We start from the raw sequence: 23,474 nt of genomic DNA, 5'->3' as shown, positions 1-23,474 counted from the left end.
TTAGCTGTGAGCAAATATCGCCTGGATGGCTTGACATTTCTGATTGAGTATGGCAAATTCGTGCATAGTGTTTTTATTTGATTATGAAAAAAATTCTGTGAAAAAACCGTTTATTCCGTACAAAATTTGTCGTATTTTGTTTTAATTTAAATAAAATTAATGTAACTCAATATTATATTTAATTATAATTAATTAATTAATTTATTTATTTATGTATTAGAATTTTTATCTTTTATCGTCCATATACATGCGTTTCAAAATTTGAGATGATGCATTTTGTCAATTTTTGAGTAGCAGTATTGGAATTGTGCAGTTAACATGTAAAAACTATTTAAGAGGTTTATATTCTAAGCTGAAAATTCTATAAAAAAAAATCATGTGCAACGAATGTAATATCAGCATCACAGTGTAAAAGTAATTTGACCTATTTTTGTTTTAAAAAATGATTACTGTATTTGAAAACACACTGCGAAAAAGTTTGCAAATTTTTAATTCCAGACTCGTGAGATGCAAACAAATATTCCCCGTTGCCTAGCTTCATAATTTTTATTTATCCTAACTAATGAACGTTTTATTTGTAATGAACATTTACACCACATTGCAAAGTCAATTACCAGCGCATCCTGCAATCCTCATTCAGACCATCATCCATTTGTTATGTAACGTGATTTCTTCTCAGTCATCTGTCCGTTCAGTTTATTATTCATTCTCATAATGACGCTATTTTTTTCTTGTTTTATTTTCAATATAAAAAATGTACCAAAATAACACGTGCAAGCATACCATAAAAAACCAAACAATAAAGCTAACAAAAAAGTGTAATAATGGAAATGCAACAAAATTAAGAACAAAAAAATTATAAATTTGATCGCTGCCCCAGCCCACACAATCCCAGCTTTCCATATTCTCAGGAAAGTTAGCTCAAATGGCCGACCCCATGACAGAGCAAATTCCCATCCCAATCACCGATCAAATTTTGTAGGCTTATTTTTCTTGTATGTATCTTTTTTAGTCTCAGCCGTCTTGAAAAAACAAGTTTTATAAACAAACCCGTACCGACCTCATTGAGTCAGAGGCACGAAATACTAGGAGCTCACAGCCTATACTTATACATAAATCTAAAATTGTGTTCTATTATATCACACATTATATTATATAATATAATATTACTTTGTCAGTATTTAATTTTCAATTTCTCTACTTGTGAGGAAGTAGAGAGTCAACATAATTCATAACATAACATCCGTTGTTTGTAATTCCTGACTGAATATTTTTCTTATTTCTCCTTGACAGGTTCAATAATTCGATCGCCTGGTGGCAGCGATGTTTTATAAATTCATTGCATGTAATCAGTCTTTTGCAGTAACGGACCAAGAATTTTTTGGTGGGGGAAGATTTTCTAAAGTTGGTGAACTATTTTTGCCTATTTTTCATCATTTCTTTTTTTAATTTACTATCAACACCGTTGCTTCTGGAGAATATTGTGTTTTGGGTTTTGATGGTTCAATAAAGGGGCGTCCCTGTTCTAATCACCAATTAACCTCCACTAGACAATTAACCTCCACTAAATTTCAAACTGTTTAATTTAGAAAATTTTGAACGATGACGTAAAGCAATGTTACAAATTTATAAAATATAGCTTTATTCGTGGTTTTGTGGGGGATTCACCCCTGCATTCTCCTAGATCTACTTCTGGTCTTATGTTTGATCACTCAAAGATAGATTGGAAAATGTGGATTGACAACACTGAAAACATGAAAATGCAGAGAAGATCTGATACAGGCATACAAATTGATTACCAAAAAAGAAGAAACACCGTTAACCAGATTATTTCAACTGGAGAATAGAATAGGATTACGTTGCCACAGATATCAGCTCTCCAAAAAATAAAAAGTGCCGTAAAGCAAAGATTCTTCTGTAGTAGAGTGGTAAACACCTGGAATGATCTGAGTGATGAGACGGTCTTTGTGAAATCAATCAACAGTTTCAAGATCAAGCTCGGAAATTTAGAATATTAAGACACTTATTCTCGCAGTGGTTCTCACACAGACTCTAATCTTCTAAACCCCTTTAAATCCTGTTATGTTATGCAGTGTTATTCTTTTAACTTGTACTTTCTGTAATCGTTTTATAAATTTTAAAAAAGGTTTAAACGTTTAAGGTCTATTACACTCTTTCTAAAATTTAATCTACTAAAAATAAACGATAAAAAACACTCAAAGAAACATTAGAAAAACTTATAACCATCAATAATCAAAATGTGTTGAACTGTTGGCTTCTTTGTTTTCATTCATATTTTTCTGCCAATAAATTAAAATTTTCAAAAAACCTTTAGTTAAAAATTGGAACGTGGGTGGTCACATTTTTGGTTTTATTTCAATTTTGAATTATTGTTTGTGAAGTTGAATTTTAACCTTGATCCATCTGATCCTTCTAATTACCGTCCTATTTCCAATCTCTCAACTTTTTTCTAAATTACTTGAATGCATTGTCTTGAACAGGATTCTCACTCATATTGCTTCATCTTCTAATTTCTCTTTTCCAATCCGCTTACAGAAAAAGTTATTCAACAGAAACAGTCCTCTTTCATGTTCACGACCAGTTTGCAAATATACTTGGAAACTAAAATTGTGCTGTCATGGTCAGCCTGGATCTTTCAGCAGCTTTTGACACCATTAATCATCAAATGCTTATTGACAGATTTGAGGCAGAATATGACATCACAAGATCTGCCTTATCTTGGTTTCAATCTTATTTTTCTAATCGTTCTCAAGGTATTAAACTTGGCTCCCGCTTTTTTTCTAGCTTCACCTAATTTACTGGAGTTCCCCAGAGGTAAGTCCCTGGTACCAATCATTTTACTAGTTATACCTCTCTTATTTCTAATATCATTAACACTTTGGGCTTACTCTTTTATCAATACGCTGATGACACATGTATAATAGCTAAAATTTCCACCTCTAATCATATGTCTCAGCTTGCCAACTTAAAGGCATGTATTATGGCCATAAACGATTGACATTTATCAAATTTTTTTCAGCTAAATCCCTACTAATCTGATGTAATTTGGTACTCCGCAACATCTTATCAAATGCTTCCCCGGCTTCCCCCCCATCACACGTTTTCTTGGCTGATTCTTCTCTCTTCTCAACCTCTAAACTTAAATTTTTAGGCTTAAATTTTGACTCTTCTTTATCTTTTAATTCTCATGTTTTAGCTTTGATCAAATGTTGTAACTATTATACGTGGACTATTCGTCATATTTGTAATTTTCTCACTGAAGATAATGCTTCTTCTCTGGCTCGATATCTAGTACTATCCCGTTTAGATTATTGCAATTTTCTTCATTCCTACATTTTAACTTTACTTCAAAGAGCTCAAAATAGAATTGCAAAAGTTGTTCTAAATATCAGTAATTTATCTTCCAGCACAGATTCACTAATTCAACTACATGGGTTACCAGTACGTCAACGCATTATATTTAAACTCGCCATCCTTACGTACAAGTTACTTAATACATCTCAACCATCATATCTTCATCAACTTATATCGCGTCGTTCATCAACCCGTCAACTTCGTTCGTCTTCATATACTCAGTTGCATCAACTTCGTTCGTCTTCATATACTCAGTTGCATCAACCTGTTAGCAATTCATCAGTTGTTATCAAATGTTTTACGTACAGCTCTTCTTCTATAAGGAATGGTTTGCCTGCCATTATTCGCCAACAGCCAACCATCAAACTTTTTAGGAAACGATTAAAGAACTTTTTGTTTATCCAGGCCTACTGAAACGTCAAAAGTCATCGTTTATACAAGCGTCCCTGAAGCTATGCATGGGACGCGATATAAATTAATGATAATAATAATAATGATAATAATAATAATTCAATCTTATTTGCTTGTTGTTGTTATTATTAATATCGGATTATTTATATTATGCCTTTTATTACCCTCAACGGCGCTAAAGAATTTTGTATTCCGTCTTATTGTTTTATTCCATCATTTAATATCTAACAACAAAACATCGAAAGGAAAAAAAAGTGTAAATACAAACATCCGTTTATGTTAATACGTGTTTATATGTGTGTGTTTGTTTGTGTGGTTCGAGATGTGAGAGTGTTGTTCAGTGTTTCGTTGATTAGCGTTATTACAATCAATGATTAGATGATCCCCCGACTAAGTTTGTTATGATCAATATTATAATATTTTGTTGAATAGAGTTAGAAAAAATTGCAAAAACGTATTCCACATTTTAATCAATACCAGCATAAACCACGTAACTGGTTGTTAGCAATAAATTTGCCTGTTGCTATTACAATTATACTTAAAACAGCATGACTCTGAGCTTATCCATAACGACCGAACTATATATTATGAACGGAATGATCGTGAAAAATAAATGGGTCCAACAATTTAACATAAGGTACGCGGTTTTATGTATCTAGTGAAATATGTATAACTAGTTGTATAATTATACAATGTATTGGAATGTTTCTGCCTAACAGCAGCTGGCATACATTTTAATACATTATGAAAGTTAATTAATACTATACAGTGTTACAATTTTTTAGCAAGATATATCAAGCACTAGATAGTTTTTAAAAACAGGCAGAACAAAATGCCATACACTTAAATTCAATATGTAACATTCGTACAATGGGAAAAAAACAATTGGGCAATCAATTCCAGTTTAAAATTCTATGTGTGGTTCCATACATTTTCAAAAACGCGCATGCTTTTTCTATGATTATTAAATTGTTTAACGGAAAATCACGTGACTCTTTAATACAAATGTAGATACCAACCATGGATATATATATATATATATATATATATATATATATATATATATATATATATATATATATATATATATATATGTGTGTGTGTGGTACCAAAACTAAACCAGACATTTTTGGATCAGAGTGAGTATTTGTTCAATTTTATGGTTAAATATATATTAAATGTTTTTAAACTGTTAAATTTTCAATTAGAATACGTTTTGCTTATACATAAATGTTTGAATGATTAGAATTGAATCACATGATTCCGTACAGACGTGACATAAGTATTAATGTGATGTGCTTAATAGGTAGCCTGTATTTTATATATAAGAATAAGAAAAATGTCACCTTTAGAAGTAACTGTAGAAGACTAAATATTTTTATCGTCCAGACTTTCCCCACTTGCTGCGCCACTGTATACATGAAGGAAGTGTATGCAGCTTTCTTTCAAGAATACGAGTACATTGTGTTGCACGTATGTATTGCATACAAGTGAGAATGTAGATTTCTTATTTGTTGATCCTCTCACATGGACGCTTGTGAAATTGCACAGACTTTGCATACATTATTTATATAGGTCGGTCTTTATGGCTAAGTTCACACAAATTGTATAAAAATTGTTACAGCATATTTCGTCGATTGTTTGTTACATTGCTCGTCGTGCTGGCTGCCTGGATTTCTGATGGAGCAGAATATCGTTATAGCCATTGACTACACTAATCAGGCTGAAAATGCAGTTAAATGTAAGAATCTCTGATCTTTTTTATTTCTAGAGTTGTTTTGTTTGGGTTTTTAGTTTTTACAAATTGCATTATGATTTTGACTTTCCACTGTACTTTCTCTTCTCTTCTCTAGACTACATTTTAAGTTTTAAGATTTAAAATTTTAAAATTTAAAGTTTCATAGTTTATTTTTTATACAAATTTAATTCACACAAAAGTTTAAATAAACTACTTAACTAATTAGTTGATTTTTTTTATTTATTAATAGTTTAATTTAAATTAAATTGATTTATTAAAAAAAAACTGACTAAACTTCACCTTCTTGATTTTGATCTCACTGCTATTGATAACATTAAATTTAAATTATTGCAAATTAACAATTGAATTAATTTATTAATTATTAAAATTTACAGTAGCATCTATTCTATGCAATAGTAGAGATAGAGGTAAAGGTGTATGTAGATGCTAGTACATACACACAAGGTTGTTAGAGATAGATAGTAATGTCAATTGACACATTTGTATATTATACTGGCCTCACAGTGATATATAAATAATTAGATATAAAATACAACTGCACTTATTAATAGATATTCAAAAGTCAAACTTCAAACACAATTGTAAACTCTAACTCTGACCAAATCCAAGGTTATGATTTTATAACATTGTAGCTCAGTAATTGAATTGAGTTACAACATTTATTAGCCAAGAATCTTAAACTTTTATTTTTTTATACTGTTTTCTATTTGATTTTGTTTAGACTTAATTTAAATAATTTAATAATAAATAAACATAATGTTAAGTGTTGGGATCAGTGTTATCAAAATGAGTTTTATTTGTATATGTATAAATATGACATGTGTGTTATATATTATATACAATTTACATAGGAAATGTATATGTATGTTGCATTTAATTACATATTTTTCATTGTTTTTTAAATCAAAAACAAATGTGAATAATGACAAAATAAATTTAATGAAATTCACAAATTTCAACTTTTTTGATTTTAAAAATTTATGTAAATTTCAAACATTGTTTATAAGAGATTGAAGAATAACAATACAGGGATTTTTTAACTTCATTTTTAAATTTGATTGTAAGTTGAAATGCTGACATTTGTGTTTGGAAAGTGATTCAGATGTTGTTATTTTTAAAAAATTTATTTTTTTACCAGATTATTTAGAGAAAATTCACAGACCAGGAAATAAGTTGATTTTGGTGCATTGTGTTGAGCTACCTGAACTTAGTTTAAACAAAGCCAGTAAATGATTTTTTATTTTACTTACTATGATCAAAAAGTTTCATATTGATTTGTTCCATTAATGTCTATTTTCTATAATTATAACATATTCCTGATTCTAAAAACATATAGAAATTATTTTCAACATATTTTAGTATAACTTCAAATTATGCAAACAAATCAAAGATATCTAAGCAGTTTAATAATATTTTGATTTCATATTGTTTCATCAACTGTCATCACTTCTATGTGGTTTTTGAATACTGTTACATATGTGTTCCATAATTTTTTCTTAGGAGATAGTCACATGTCACCAGGTGTTCTGGCAAACATGTGGAAGGAGGAAGAAGCAAACATGAAAGCTCTTGAAGATAAGATGGCTACTCTTCTCAAAGAAAAAAAAGTCTTTTTATTTTATTCAATTTTGTAAACATCAGATAGATCACAGCGATAGATATTATATTCTATCGCTATAATATTATATGTTAATTTAAATGTCTCTATTTTTTTAATAATATACTGTAATTTATTATTTAGTTTATTAATTATTTTATATTATTAATTTTATTGCTATTAATTTAAAAATAACATATTAAAATATAAATAAATTAATATACATACTTTGTCTTAACTTTGAAACGCATAAGTAATTGGTACATAAATCATGTAAGCCAACAACTATCAGATCTGTGTTAAGATAGACTTTTGAATGTTGAACATAGTTTGATGTCAGTTAAGATTTAAATATTCAAATGTACAAGGTGCCAGGCGTGTTGAGGACAGTGTCTGGTCGACCTGGTGAAGTCATTTGTCAGGTTGCACATGAGGAAAAGGCCGTCATGATTATAACTGGCACCAAAGGCATTGGCAAAATGAGAAGAACGATTCTTGGAAGTGTTAGTGATTATTTGGTGGGCCATGCTCTCTGTCCTGTTATGGTCTGCAAGTAGGTTTCTCATTCACTGCCTATTGCTTTTATTCAGATTTATATTCATTAGTTTCCTAATTTTCCAAATTTCTGTTATTGGTTAATTTTTTATCTTATATTTTTATTGCATTTTATAATTCATTTAACGTTCATTCGACGTTAAATTAATTTATTTTTGTATGATGTATGAAATTATTTTAGGGAAGAATCAGAGCGGAAAACGAGAATGTCGATTTCAGCATCAAGTGACAATTCATCGAAGTTGCGTCACGTGTCTGGTGAGTCCATCACTTCTTTCACAACAAGTCTCAGGCAGAGGTTTGCATCTGGAGGCAAAAGCAGGTAGGTTACTTTTAATTTTGTGCTCCCACAATTCTTTGTCTTATGTCTTCTTCCAAAAATTATTAACAAATGTTTTATTAACCACATTTTTTAAATATGATATACTGTACAGAAATACAATGATATACATAACACATCATAGTTTGAATTTCTATTACAAATAAATTTTTTTCTTCAACATAACATAACATATCAATAATAGTTTTGAGTAAAAATCAGTTACATTGGGAAACCACGAGTCTTTTCTGCTGCAAAAAAGTCAATTACATCATCACATCACATCACACATTCTAGCCACATCAATTTCAATTGCAATTATAGATAATGATGACAACCGCGTTTGACCCATAGTTGATCTTAGGTTTATTTTAATTCGTGATATAATTGAGAATGACCTCTCCCCTTTACAGTTGGTGCGCATGAGACACAGATAAATGCGAAAAGCTAATTCAACGTTGGGGAATGTTGATAAAAAGCCATGTTTTGTAATGATATCTAACAGCTGAAAAAGTGACGACTAGATCCAATTAGATTTTTACAGAAAAGAATAAATTGCAAAAATTCATTTGAAAATGTTTTTTCAATGGCGTCTTTAAAATGACTTTATTCGTTTATTATGAACAAACAATAAATTTGTTACATAATGGGGCATTCCAAAAGAGTAAATCTTAACTAAGCGGAATCCTGACGAATTTTTTGCTTTTTTTCAATAACTGTTGTGTCTGGACAGATTATGTCAGTCAAGAATCTGTACCTATCTTGAAGCGAAACATATGCTGTTGCTCGACTTTTTAATTCAACAATTTTTCTATCAATGATGGCGTAGAAGGTGTTGATTTCAAATTCACGACTACCTGAAAGAGATATTGCAGCTTATTTACTGTCGTCGTGAAAAGATATTAATGAACGTTTTTCCATGTATCTGCGCAATAGCAATAATTTTCAACCAGCGTTTTGACACCTTGTTTATAATGTTGAAATCTGCCGTGCATGCCTTGAAAAAACGACGATAGTGACCAGTACAACTGTGGACAACGATATTTAGTGATATTCCAGAAGTCTGAAGTGTCTTGCTGATTTTGTGAAATTGGACAGTTATGTCCTTCCAATGTAAAGACATAATGCCAGTTTCTTGTTCTTGCATCTTTTTGTAGTACGATTTGGCTTCATATCGTTTATTATAGTACGACATATCGGAAACAATTTGACTAAGTGCATCCCGAATTTCTTTGTAGCAAAAGCGTGACGGGCATCATAGTGGAGGGACCATCTTGTATCAGCTGCTCTGTTCAAATCGACTGCGCTTGTCCTCAAATTACTTGTCATCTTTGTCCATCGACCGGTAGAGGCAGAAAAAATGTGTACATATTTTGTATTAATTTAAAAAAGGATACAGTCTGGGGACAACATTCAGCAACATTTAATAAGGATTTAATATAATTATTGAACAAAATTACTATAAAATGTTGAAATAAAACTAATTTTTAAAATTAACCGAATTTTTTTTGGAATGCAAATATGGAAAAAAATCACATTAGAAATATAGAAAAACAAAACGCGCTTACTCTGTGATATAAAAATGAACATTCAAATAACGGGCAACGATTTTTAAATGGCGCATTTTTACCAGCATGCATTTGAATTTTATGCAACTGTAGTAGGACCAAAACTGCATTTATAGTTAGATCAAATTTCATCTATTTATAGATATGGCAAAATAATTTAGTAAAATCAAAGATGTGGTAAAAAATTTGAAAAGTCCACGAGAGGAGGCCCCCTGTCGAGAGGAGGCCCTGGCTTTGGGTCATTTTGCCCTTGCCTTATTTATTAATATTAATCCGGCGCTGCATAGAAAGAGAAAACCTAACAATTTTTTTCAAGTTTTAATAAGATGTTTTTTTATAGTTTGAATGGTGGGGATTTTCCAACTGAACTATTGAGTTTTTTGTATTTATTTTATTTATACACATTGAATATAATATAATATTCCTTAAAGGTCTCATTCTGCTAGCACGGACAAGGATGATGCTGCTGCCAAAATGGGAGCAGATAAGAAAGAAAATAAAGATCCTTCTACTTCAAGAAATACTTAATTCAATTTTTCTGCTTTTAAGATTTTTTGTGCTTTCAAAGAGTAAAAATATTTTTGAGTTATCATGCGTACTTGCAAATGTGTAAAAATAAATGTTCGTTTGCGTGTATTAATGCTTCAGACTGTTATTCAATTATTTATTTGTTAACAAGTTTATTCATAATTTTTTTCCAGTATTCAATTTTTTACGTACATGGCAAATATTTATTGCATATTTTTTATTCCATGATTCCTTGATTTTCCCGAAATTTATTGTGGCTAGTTTTTTTATATATTACATACATTCATTTCGGACTGAAACTCGGACAATAAACTATTATTTTTTTATTTTTCCAAAAGCTATCAATGTAACTCAAATTGTTCTTATTCGTGTTTTTTTTACGTCTTTATAGGTTGTAGTCATTCTTGTTCTGCATATTTACGTTTAGTATAGTTAATTTATTTTTACTGCATTCTATATAGAATTTTACTTTTGTTATTGATATTTTCTAGTCGTTGATATTTTCATATGATTATGTTTTTAAAATAATCGTTGTTGGGCCGCTAATGAATCTTTTATCATTATCTTTTAAAAAAAATCCTCACAGTCATGTAAATAGAATATAACTATAATTTATTAATTTCAAAGAAATTAGACATTTTATTGTTTTCAATATTTAATCATTTTTAAAACAATAAAATGTCTAATTTCTCTGAAATTAATAAATTAAAAAGAAATATAAAAAAGTTGAACAATGTTGAAAGTAGTGTTGAATTTTTGAAATGTTGCGTTAAAAACAGTCTGTTACCAAAATATAACTATATATATATATATATATATATACGTGTTAACGTATATGTTCCATATATGTGCTCGAGATCAGCGAGTATTCGGCACAAAAGTGTGTAGGCTCGTTGATGAAAGTCCAATTAATTACAAACATTTAATTTAAACAAATTAATTAAAATTTGAAAAACTAATTCAATTTAATATAAATGATTTTTATTGGTACGCAGTACATGGTACTCATTAATATTTACTATTGCGCTTTCTTTGATACATGTTATCTTTAGAATAAAAAGTCTTTCACTTCCGCCTAAAATTATGCATCATTATTATTAACATGGCGACATATAGCTTGAATGACTCAAACGGTATTTACTCATCGAAAAGAATGAAAAACAACCAAGGTCAAAGCGTCACTGTTCTCAGGGTATGTTGAAATTTTATAAATAAACTTTTTAAACCATTTTTCAGCAAGAATTTTTGCGTTCAGACTGTATTTTCGTTGTATTGTAATTGTACTGCCATTCAGAATACCCTGCCGTCGCCCGTCATACACGTTCGAGGTTTGAGCGCGCACGTCACAGAGTCTGATTTAATTCAATCGCTGCAAAGATTTGGGCCGATCAGCTATGTCATGACCTTCCCTGCCAAGAATATGGCACTTGTTGAGTTCGAGGTTAGTCGCCATCTAGTGTCTTTTTTTTCTAATAGCATATCAAAGTTGACCAAATAAGGCTGGTTCTCAGCATGCCATAAGATATGTTCTTTTACTTTTTATGAAAACCTTTTTTGGTTGTGCATCAATGTCATGCAACTATATATATTACATTAGAAATTAGATTTCTGACTGACTGATGTGGGAAAAATAGCTGTTTTTTTACTTATCTTTTAAATAAGTTCAATGTACATTCCCTAACTCTGACACTAACGACTAACCAGTTTACAATTAATAACGAATATCATTATAAAATAAACATTAGGAAATTATTTTTTATTTCATAAAAAAATGTAATTTACCATACTTTTTATTTTTCTGTAATAGCTTGAAACTGAATGTGTGATAACAAACGTTTGTTAGCTTCTCACAATTGCTGATTTGACTATGACCACACTGATAACATATAGCTGTTGTTAACAGTTAAATCCATGAAGACCATGGTGATGTATATAGAATAGCTGTTGATTTTTTTTTATAAAGTTTCAAAATGAGTCATTAAATTAAATTAAAAAATATAATATTTAAAATAAAATGAAGAATTTATTATAATTTACAAGGTCACAATCACATCATTAATAAACTTGTTAAGCATTAATCATTTTATTGTTAACATGTTTAAATTCTTCAACCCAGTTAAATTTTTTTATTGATATCAGTAGCAGTTTAAATTTTTTGCAGCCTATTTATTGAATATGGGCATTCATAATTTTCTTCTCCATTTTTATTATTTTATAAAGCAAATTTCACAAATAGGCAAAATTTTTTGTCACATTTGTGTTTAGATTTTGGTGTCACATTTGAATGTATTTTTAAAAAAAGCATTTAGAAATAAAGATCTTTATTTCATGCAACTAGTTTCACCATTGAGAATTGTTCATGCTTTTCATAAAATATCTTCAACAAATCAAAATTTTTTCAGGGCTTAATAATTTTCATAAGATGAGAAAATATAATGAATACATTTTATCAACAGGCCAAAGTTATAATTTTTTCATCTAAAATAAGTTTTACTTGTGCCTGTTACACCATAAAAATGACATCATAAAAAGTTAAAAAATGGCTTGTTTTTAAAATGTGTGCTTTTTCATCATAAAATTGAACTTTTTATTGAATTTTTATACATTAAAAACAATACTGATTCAAATTTTTTGAATTCATTTTGAAATTGGTAGGTCTAATAAAAATGAAAGTTGTAAAATATTTTCATTAGTTGTTTCAATGAAATGAATGATTGTTCCTTCAAATTATAATATGATATTTTGCACTGTTATAAAACTTAGCATGACCATTTAGTTAGGGCACCTACATTAATTTAGTTGCAGGAATATTGTTCAAAAAGATCTTTTTAAAGTATTAACAAAGTCACTGGATATGTACTGATGTTCCTTATTAAATTAAAGTGTCAGCTATTTGCATCAAATAAAGTCATTTTTCTATTGACAATTATATTATTTTCATGTAATTTTCTTCTTATTTCAGAGTAAAGAGGTTGCATCCAGAGTTATATCTTATGTGCAGGTAAGTTATTTCATATGATAACACTTATTTACATTTTTAATGATTTCTTTTTTTTGTTGGTGATCAGGAAAATGAGTTAACTGTTGCCGGCTTGCCAGCACACTTCAACTTTTCAGTCAGTGAGAAGATTAAAAGACCTGAATATGATTCCAAGTTAGTTTTTTTTTACATAGTCAAGTTTTAGTGCTTTTTTTTATTATGACTATAAATCAAATTTAAAAATTGGGTGTCACACATTTCAATTCATTTCTTTGAATCTGCTCCAAGGATTCCCATGGAAATACCCCCTAGTAATGTCATCTTGTTGACAATTATCAATGCAAGACATCCTATCACAGTGGTAAGCTAACTCAAAATTATTGATCTTAAAGAATGCTCAAGTTATTTGCTGAAATTGCTTGTTTTTTATCTTTAAAATCTATCATTTAAAGGATGTCATATATGCCATATGCAGTCCTATTGCAACAGTGTCAAAGATTGTTATTTTCAGAAAGAATGGAGTGCAAGTGCTTGTTGAATATCCTTTTAATTTCTTTTTCTGTTTGTGTGATGGTGGTGGTGTGTGATTAACTGTGCTCATTGACAACACAAAGATTGTGAAGTTGTGGTGCTCTTGTTGAGTTGTTATATTGTTCATTTGTTTCATTGGTTAGATTTTTGTGTGCATGTAAATATTTTTCTTAACCGCTTTCTCAATTAATATCTTCACATTTGAGTCTATTGAGGATGCCACAAAAGTTAAAACTGGATTGCATGGAGCTGATATATATGCTAACTCGTGTACAATAAAAGCTGAGTTTGGGAAGGTTTAATTGTTTTTTTTTTATTTCAAACTGTTATTGCATTCTGTTATTATCAAACCTTTATTTCTGCTATATTATTATTATTATTTATTGTTTCTTAAGCTGTTTAATCAAAAACTAACACAGTTTTAATAATTTACTCAGCCAAACAACCTTACTGTTAGAAGAAATGATCAGAATACGTGGGACTACACTGTCAGTCCATCTGGTTAGACTTGAGCACTGCTATTTATGAACATATATTTATGCACACACACATATATGTTTGTGTGTATAAATGTATGTATGAATATATATGTGTGTGTGTGTGCGCGTGTGTGTATATTTTGAAAAGTAATGTAAAACACGTTGAATAATAAAAACAAAATCTATTAGCTTCTAAACTTGAAACATCAAAATGCTTCACAGTTATCAAATTTTTATCATTTTAGCTGGTTTTGTTTTGTAAAAGCACTTATAAAGTAAATTTTCAAAATTCTAAAGTGCATATATATGTATATGTGTGTATTGTGTAAATGTATGTGTTTGTGTATAGGTCAGCATGCTCAGATTTTTTTTATCATTTTGTATTGAGCTTCTATGTGAATATTGTTTGTTTTGCTAGTATTTTTTCTTGTGTTAGCTTCTGCAAGTTTCTTATTTGTGAGTGCCAGATAAACATCTGCATCACAGCTTATCAAATTTTCATAAAATGTAGTCACATTCCAAGTTGCATCAACTATTACCTTTCAAGTACCTACATCTACTACTACCAAATAAACAAATCTACAATACTAACAAGTAGTACATCACCAATTATCCACTGACAATACTGGTCATACACACAACAAACTGGTAACAACATCAATAACAGTACATCAGCAACAGTAACAAAAATAACAAAGCAGCATCAAAATTAATAATGATAACATTTATCTTTAACAAACAAGAACAAAATCAGATCCTACTTGCAATACCAACAACAACAACCAAACCAACACTACAAGATGCAAATACGAACAACATTAATATAAAACACACGAGACTAACAAATCCCTATCAAAACAACATCTACACCACTAATAACAAACAATCAAAAAGGTTAGCAGCATTTCACTCATTCATAAAATTTCCTTCACTTCCTTTCCTTCACTTTGAATTAACATCAATCATGCATCTGCTTAAATATATTTTTAATTGTTTGTATCTATATTTTAAGTGAACGTTGTTTTAACACAATTTTCAGATCATCTTGAAAGTAGTACTAATGCTGATGAGAATACAACTGACTGTTTTTAAAACTGTGGTAAATGTAATAAATACAACAACCAATGAACTCGACAACAAAATAATCTCCTATAAATCAACGTTGAAATACAAAGTATCATGATGAAATGCATATGTGAATGAAGCAATTCTGGCGATCTAAATTTAAGAGGAATGAATCATTGCCAATTACAGACAAATTCAATCTTTTAGAAGAGAAATCAGCATTGACTGACTATCTCAAAGTTTCAACTTTAAATAAATAATTCATCAAGCTGATCATCCAACTCAATCATCTACAATCTGATGACCATCCAGCTCAACCATTTACAGTCTGATGAATCATCCAACTCAGCCATCTATATATCTGACTCATACTAGCTCACCTATCTCACTGGCTTTACTCTAAATACACTTATTTTATGTGTTCTTATGTCAATTTGTAAATCTGATTGTATATCATTGTCTGCTATATATATTCAAGTAGTATCTGCTTTTTTAGTATCTGAGCAAGCAGACAAGATTTATACACGCACACATAATTATACATATATATATATATTTATATATACATATGCAATATGCACTGATCTTTGATGTCATCAAAATGTACAAATAACTAATGTATATCGTAGCTCCCAATTATGGCTATGCTAAGAATAAACCCTTGCTTCAGGATCCAGGAAATGGTCATGGTTTTGGTTAGTGAAGTGATTTGTGTATAAAATGTTTTAAATCCTCAGCTTTTAAAATTTGAGAACGTAATGTCTTTAAAGGGAGCATTTTAGTTGATAATTGAAATTAAAATAGTTGATCCCTATTTAAAATATAAAATGATGATATTCTTTATGGAAAACAACAAATTTATTAGTTACTCAAATAAGACTAAATTTTTATAATTTAGAAGCAATGCATGTATATTTAGCGTGTTAGCATTTTAGAGAAACTTGCACACACGTTTATACACATTCACACATTGTAGAAAGTCAAAATGCAGGCTTCAACCCATTTGGTCAATCAGGTCACAGCAGTGTGTCGGGAGCAGCAGCTGGATATAGAGTGGATTATGATGCTAACTTGCTGGATGCGTATGGCGGGGCAGCTCTCCACGGAGCACTTGAACAACCCGTTAATATAATGCTTTCTTTTCTTTTACATTTATACTTTTTGATTCATTTGTTTGATTTAAATGACTTCTAGCATTTTCATTGCTTTTTATCAACTTTACAATGATTTTATTTGTAGTTTCAGAATCCAAACTGTGTACTAATGATATATGGGTTGAATTCAGAAAAGTTCACCTGTCAGAGATTGTTCAATTTGATCTGTCTCTATGGAGATATTGTGAAGGTCAGTCAATTCATTATTGCTGTTTAAGAATTGTTACTTCAATACTCAATTGTTCATTATTTTCCAAATTTAATGGTCTCCAGCAAAAACATTATTTTTAACTGAATTTCTAATTTATAAATGATTGTTGTTTATAATAATTTGACTGATGTTTGAACATGATTCAGATTCGATTCTTGAAGTCTAAAGATGGGTCAGCAATGGTTCAGATGTCCGATAGAGATGGTTGTGATAGAGTCATGATGATGCTCAGAGATGTTACTGTTTTTGGACAGAAGTTGTCTATCAGGTTTTTTATTATAATTTTTCTCTATTTGCTACATTAATTGTCAAGATATAGTTGTATATGTACTATTTTGTTTAATTTATCAATTTCAGTTTTTATATGTTTTACTGTGCTATACTGTGTGTTAGATGCAACATTGTTGGTATAGCAACACATGTTTTTTTTTTGCTTTTCCACAACAGTAACTCAAAACAGCCGTTTGTTTCTGAGTCAACATCTCCATCTTTTTCATTGCCCGATGGATCATCATCTTTTCAAGATTTCTCTGGTTCTAAGAATAACAGATTTGGATCCCCTGATGCACTGAAGAAATACAATATCCTTTTATTTACGTTCATGCACACATCCAATAATTCTACAGCTAAATCCTAAATCTCAAACTTACTATTGAGAACTTCATTAGAAGCACTATTGCTTTTTAATGGACACGCAAATACACATACACACACACGTGTGTGTGCAAACAATATGAAATTGTTACAATTTTTAATGATGTCCTATGTTATGACTGTTGAACAGTCACATCAGCTTTGGCCTGCATTTTAGCTTTAGTAAAGTTTTATTTTTTAAAAATGAGCTCGGATTGAAGAAATGTCATTAAATGGTGCAAAATATGATGTCAGTTGCAAAAATTAATATTAAAACCCCAGTTAAAAGTTAAAAGCTGATATTTACGTTTTGATTCATTAATTTTAAAACTGAACCGTGTGCCACATAAAGTAGATTGGTGGCCTGCAGTTTGCATTCTCTGATCTAGGTAACGTTTTTGGTATGTATTTCAAAGCAGGCTATTATAAATGGTTAATGGGGGATGTTTTTAACTTGATTTTTAAAACTTTTTCAGCTTCAATTCTAGAAACATCTAAATCAATACTTTTCTTTAACTTTGCTAATAATTAATTGTTGTTTCGAATCTTGATTCCCCTGCCCACTGACACGAGTTCAATTTCCTACGAAAGTTGTTTACTTCTTCAATGCCCCTCCAAACATTGATGAGGAAACCATGATGCTTCCGTTCATCAAAGCCGGTGCAGTGCCCCCATCTAAGATGGTCATGCTTCCTGCCAAAAGTTTGTAATTTACTTTCACGTAATTGCTTATGGCAATTTGAAAAGCTTTCGTGAGGGTTTTATATTTGATTTTGCATTCAATTCTCCGAACAGCCGAGCGTAGTTCACGTGGATACCTCACCTTTCCCGATGCTGTCACTGCAACTGAGTCGCTCCTGGTAGCTAACAATGCCAAGATTCCTAATCCAAGTTAGTTTCTTTTCTGTTTTGCATTTGTATTCGTTTGAAAACACGACGTCAAGTTGTCATCACGTGATCTAAAATCATAACTGTGTGTCTTCACTCTTGTCGTTTTCATTAAAATAATCTTATGAATAAATATGATTTCATTTTTTTCAGATGGGACAGCCCCGTACGTCATCAAGTTGGCGTTCTCAGCAGCTAGTCCAGATGAAGGCCATTAATCAAAATTGATTAATTGATTGATTTTGTATATGGTCCATAGGACACAGACATTACATGCATACGTCATTGTTAAATGTATATGTTACTAATAAATTATACTTTCGTGACCTTCTTATCCTCTGTTATATTTGTAGAGTCTCGTTAATCATTATTATGGTGTATTCACGTTTTTTATTGTTTAATTGGTGAATTTGCGGTATGGACGCTGGACCTGTTATTTGGATATCGTAATACGTTATGATTCTTCCAAATAGTTGTTATTTAAAAGTTAGTATCAAATAAAAAATTTAAATCATTTTCAGTAGAAGGCAGGGTTCTAACGATATAACGAGTGACTGAATAGCCAAAAATTTGTCTTGAAGCTCTGAAGTTTTTACGAGACGCTTCTCAATCTTGGTCAATTTCGTAAAAAAAATCTATGGCAATTTATAAATTCGTTGTGTTCGGCAGCCCCAAAATCGATCGTGGCGTTCGCGTGGTAGTTGCAACGCACAAGAGTAAGAAAAAACTTCGAATTGGGTATAATATTTTGTTAAGACTTTAGAAATAATCCTGTAACATGTTCGTGGGTAGGTACTTTGTAAACATATGAACTGCAACGGAGCGTAACGGTAAGTAGCGAACGCCTTCAAAATTAATCTCGAGTAATGCGCCTGCATGCCATTGTTTGGCTGATTTCGTGTGCTGCTCTGTTCGCACTGCAGTTTAATCGACCAGTGTTAATAAGTAGGTTCTCATTGTTTTTCTGTTTCAACTTAATGTTAAACGTATAAATTATAATGATATATAATATTGAATTGTGACGTTGCTACCAAGTTCGTTCATTTGATATTTAAATTTATTTAAACTCTTAACCAACATCTATTAGGAGATACACAAATTTTGGTTAAAATTAATTAAACTATCAGTAAATTGTAATGAATAATTCATTTAACTGCTCCAGGTCGTCCCAAATCTCAACAGCTTCCCAACAGCAAAATATTAACCAAGGAATAGCATGTCCAGTCTGTGCCGGGCTGAAGATTCGCATTTCGTTGGTTGACAATGTGAAAGGAAATTGCCCTACTTGTAAAATAAAAAAATTTATGATGGATAAGCTGGATAATAAAGTTTTTGAACAAGAGCATCAAACACAAGTACACCCAATTTCTGTAATAGAGGTTAATTCTGAACATAATTTGCCAAAATGTGAAAAAAAATCTTCCAGTTTGTTAAATAAACTTTTCAAAAAAGAACAACAACCAACAACTGTTACATCTCTCGAAGTTACTACAGCTAAAGTCGGGGTAACAAAAAGCAACAGCATTAACTGCAAAACAGACGGTGAAGATGCTGATAACACAACATACAACTTACGAGATTTATGCGTAAAATGTAATTTGAATCCAGCTCAACTGTCAATAGCTAATTCCAAAGAAATGAAGTGTGAGCGACTCTGTAATGGTTGTCACACGTTAATGCAACAACCCACAAACAAAATGACTTGCAAACAATCTCTAGCCACACCAGACTACGACAACAATCCAGCCCCTTTATTGGCTATTGATAGGAAAACAGTTATAAAAGTTCAAGACCCTAACAACAAATTCGTAATTGAACCAAATGCGAATAGTTTAAATTTAGTAAACAGCGATATTTTGCTGGCAGATAACCATTTGCCAATAGAAAACAAAAAACCGAATAACACAGACCACATTCTTGTAGATAACCAAGTACATACAAATGTCATCAATGTCACATTACCACAATCATCTCAATTAATTCGACAGAGTGTCAATCAGTCAGAAGCGGATAATAAAGCAGAGAACGAACAATGTCTAACAGACGGTTCACCAGTCACTGTGCTCACGCTGCAGAATCAGCGTGTGGCTGTTATAAAAGCTACAGCAAGTGCAATAAATCCAACCATAACGTCAATGCCATCAGTTACAATAATCGAAGAAAGAACAGATGACATTTTTGAAACAACACCCGACGATGAATCAGTTATGATGCAAGAAGATTTTTCAGACGACGGAGACGACTCTAGTTTAATGAGCAGACCTGCTGCATTCAATCCAAATTATAGAAGTAATAATAATACTCTGAGAAGCAATAACAGCAGCACAATAAAAAGTAATTCTTCTTTAAAATCTATGCCAAGTGAACTAGCAATTTCATTAAACGCTGCAACACATTTCCAATCAAAAGCTGAAGAAATTATGTACCAGAATAATCAGCAGCTACTTGAACAGCATCAACAGGAGTTGAGAAATCCATCATTGAAAACTGACGATGGCGGTTGCAACAAAGACGCTATGCCAATATTGTCTTACTCCACCCCTCCACCAAGGTTTGGTTGCTTTTTGATACAATAAAAAACAACATTAAAAATTTTAATTAAAAATCAACTTTATATGAACCTGTTTCAAAGTTTTACTATTCATTTTTTAAATAACACTATCACTGTTATGCAAATTTTAGATACGAAGATGTGGTAAAAGAAAGCCCGTTATTTAATGATCCACCTGTTCGCGATGAACCTCGAACGGCAGCATCAAACGCAGCTTTGTCATCAGATCCATTGTTATTCACTCTTCAATATTTGAAACATTTCGGCAAATACTCTGAGCTGAGCACTCAACCAGGTGGGCTGAATAAACCGAGTGCCATGAAGCTTTCTCATCAATGTTATCTTCACAGTCATACCAATCCGCAAGAAGTTGTTGTTGTTACCAATCCAACACTTTCTAACATTCAAGTCTTCAACATGACTGGGGAATGTTTAGCTATTGTGAAAGTCAACAACGTATTTTGCGGTTGCTCGCTTGGCAATCAATTACTGGCTGTAGCCACAAACAACAAACTCTCCGTTTTTAATTACGACGGCGAAGAGAAGGCTTACACTGCTTTTACCAAATTAGATGGTCAGTCGATTAAATGCATGACGTCACTGAAGAACAGCGAACTGTTTGTAATATTAGCTTTCAGTGGTTTGGTATCGCTTTATGACTGCCGGTTTTCTGGCATCGTCCTCATTAAAACGTTCAGCACAGTCGATGGGCACAAGAAATTGTTTGGAAACATTGTCGACGTTGCTACCACTTGCAAAGACGTCAGTTGTTTTTTATTTATTTTATTTAACTCAATTTATTTATACATACAAATACACTAAGACATACATACGCAAACACGCTAACACATACACATATACACATACGTACAACCAACCTTTTAATACCTTTTTAATTTAACTCAAACAAATTGCTTGTATTAAATGTAATGTGGTAGAAAGAAAATGTTTATTAACCTGTTTCAAACTTTGTAGTATATAAAAATTGCTCACTGGTTAAAGTTATTGTCACCATTCACATTGATAGTAATTAAAAGAATTGAACCTCCGGCCAAACTATTTTTTAAACAAGGCGTGTTGTATTCATACTGCTTCCATGAAATACATTTTCATAATGAACCAATCGTCGACATCTTAGTTACCCAGCACGGAGTTCAGTACCTGGCTCTTGATATTTTCATTATGACACACAAATTTTTTTATGACCGTCATTATAAACACCTCATCATCACGATTACTAGTTAACATTAATTAACATTTTCACAATCACCTACCATCGTTTATACTTATTAAGCACTTGTTTGTTCGAATAGGCTAAATAACTTAAAACTTCTTACTGAACTTAATTTGTTTTATTCCAATTTTATAATCTCAGTATTTCGTAATTATTAATGGTAGTCGTATTAAATTAGAACTTTCATATATTTAGTCGCTCGTTCCAGACAGGATTTTTTAATTCTCTCTCTATCTCTCTCTAAAAAAATGAATAAAAATTGTTATTTAAAGGATTTGGTGGTGTTGGACGCGGGAAGCTCATCGTCTTCATCTGGCTCCTCTTCCTCGATCTACGTCATCAACATGGCAACCAACCAGTTGAAGAGCGCCATCTACCCAAAGCACGAACTGTGCGGCAGACTCAACAATCCGAGCAGCGTCAGCGTGGATGCTCACAATCGCATCATAGTCAGTGACACAGGAAACAAACGACTTTTGATTTTTTATGCCGCTGGCACCAAATCAACCAACGTCCATGAAAATGGACCAAAAAGTAATAAGAATGAAAATAACAATAAAAGTATTAAAAGTATTCAAGTAAAAACATTAATTGGATTGAGACTATCCGAAAGGGATGTGCCCAAATTCATGGACATAACGAAAGGCGGGCTGTTGTTTGTTCTTGTCGAAAAGGATGGCAACGACAAACTGTCCAGGATTAACGTTTACTCTGTTCAGTGAGAAGACTGCATGTAGTGACTGCATGTAGTGAATTACAAAATATTTTTAAGAACGTTTTAAATTGCTTGATGTTTTTCGGAACAATTTAATGATGACTAGGGTCGCAACAAATACATACATATGAATTCATGAATAAAAACATTTTTTTTATTTTCCTGATTTATATCTCATTAACAATATTTAATTAAATAATAGTATTTTTGAACAGTCTATCAGTAATATTCCAATTTAGGTAGTATTTAATCAATTAGTATTTTAGAGCTGATATATTTTAATGCTATTAATGAATTTCCTTATGACGTTTGACAGATGTAATAATTATAATTATCTTCATTCATTTCCAATGAAACCATGTAATCAGATGAATAAACTTGTTATACAAACATTGCTCGTGTTGACTCTTAAATTAAAATCAAGTATTGAAAATTATTTCTAGAAATACACAACATTGTCGAGAACAATTGCAAAATTGAAATATGGCAATTTTCATTCTGTCAGCAATCGTAGGGATTCTGTCAACGAACCATCACAATAATAATTACATTTATACCTCGTGGTATAATAGGAACATTCCAAGACGCAATTAAGACAAATTGAAGATGAAGACCGTTAAATAATTAAAAGATTTAATAGTATAATGAAAACAACTAAAATTAATGGATTGATGATCTACCACACCAAATTAACCAAAATTAAAACAAGGACGAGTGGTTAATGCAAGCATAATCTGGCAATAAAACAAATAATGAATAACTTGTGGAGACGTAATTGCAAGAACCTCCACAAAAACTTTGAAACTCACGAAGACGGGATCAAATTATTTTATAATATTTATTCAAAGATAAGTTAAAACCATCAGGACAAAAAATAGTACCAATATGGGAGGGTACTCTGAATGTCGTAAAGAAAATAAA

The 23,474-nt window shown here is 31.1% G+C and overlaps 4 protein-coding genes across 4 annotated transcripts; all 4 read left to right on the top strand.

The window, feature by feature from the left end:
* Positions 1 to 2,626: 2,626 nt before the first annotated feature.
* On the top strand, positions 2,627 to 2,785 carry HELRODRAFT_147851 (hypothetical protein; the record flags this gene model as incomplete). Its single annotated transcript, XM_009015169.1, has 1 exon — positions 2,627 to 2,785. A coding segment is annotated over one exon (159 nt), but the record flags the coding sequence as incomplete, so codon positions are not given.
* Positions 2,786 to 5,409: 2,624 nt separating this feature from the next.
* Positions 5,410 to 10,837, top strand: HELRODRAFT_190749 (hypothetical protein). Its single transcript, XM_009015168.1, has 6 exons — positions 5,410 to 5,527; positions 6,684 to 6,770; positions 7,046 to 7,152; positions 7,511 to 7,695; positions 7,879 to 8,019; positions 10,016 to 10,837. The coding sequence occupies exons 1-6, from the start codon at positions 5,467 to 5,469 to the stop codon at positions 10,110 to 10,112; spliced, it is 678 nt and encodes a 225-aa protein (XP_009013416.1). The 5' UTR covers positions 5,410 to 5,466; the 3' UTR covers positions 10,113 to 10,837.
* Positions 10,838 to 10,999: 162 nt separating this feature from the next.
* HELRODRAFT_185398 (hypothetical protein) lies at positions 11,000 to 18,573 on the top strand. The gene is made up of 16 exons (XM_009015167.1): positions 11,000 to 11,304; positions 11,407 to 11,553; positions 13,075 to 13,113; positions 13,181 to 13,266; positions 13,381 to 13,453; positions 13,545 to 13,632; positions 13,825 to 13,919; positions 14,061 to 14,124; positions 15,797 to 15,862; positions 16,144 to 16,289; positions 16,407 to 16,511; positions 16,679 to 16,800; positions 16,980 to 17,113; positions 17,730 to 17,867; positions 17,961 to 18,056; positions 18,207 to 18,573. Exons 1-16 carry the CDS (start codon positions 11,215 to 11,217, stop codon positions 18,269 to 18,271), a joined length of 1,554 nt encoding a protein of 517 aa, XP_009013415.1. The 5' UTR covers positions 11,000 to 11,214; the 3' UTR covers positions 18,272 to 18,573.
* Positions 18,574 to 18,919: 346 nt separating this feature from the next.
* HELRODRAFT_190746 (hypothetical protein) lies at positions 18,920 to 22,943 on the top strand (the record flags this gene model as incomplete). The annotated part of the gene is made up of 4 exons (XM_009015166.1): positions 18,920 to 19,002; positions 19,216 to 20,604; positions 20,736 to 21,366; positions 22,111 to 22,943. 4 exons carry the CDS (start codon positions 18,920 to 18,922, stop codon positions 22,558 to 22,560), a joined length of 2,553 nt encoding a protein of 850 aa, XP_009013414.1. The 3' UTR covers positions 22,561 to 22,943.
* Positions 22,944 to 23,474: the final 531 nt, after the last annotated feature.

The sequence above is a fragment of the Helobdella robusta genome (genome assembly GCF_000326865.2).
Source record: "Helobdella robusta unplaced genomic scaffold HELROscaffold_15, whole genome shotgun sequence".
NCBI lineage: Eukaryota > Metazoa > Annelida > Clitellata > Rhynchobdellida > Glossiphoniidae > Helobdella > Helobdella robusta.
Note: the sequence above shows the minus strand (reverse complement) of the source record. Positions and strands in the feature narration are given on the sequence as shown.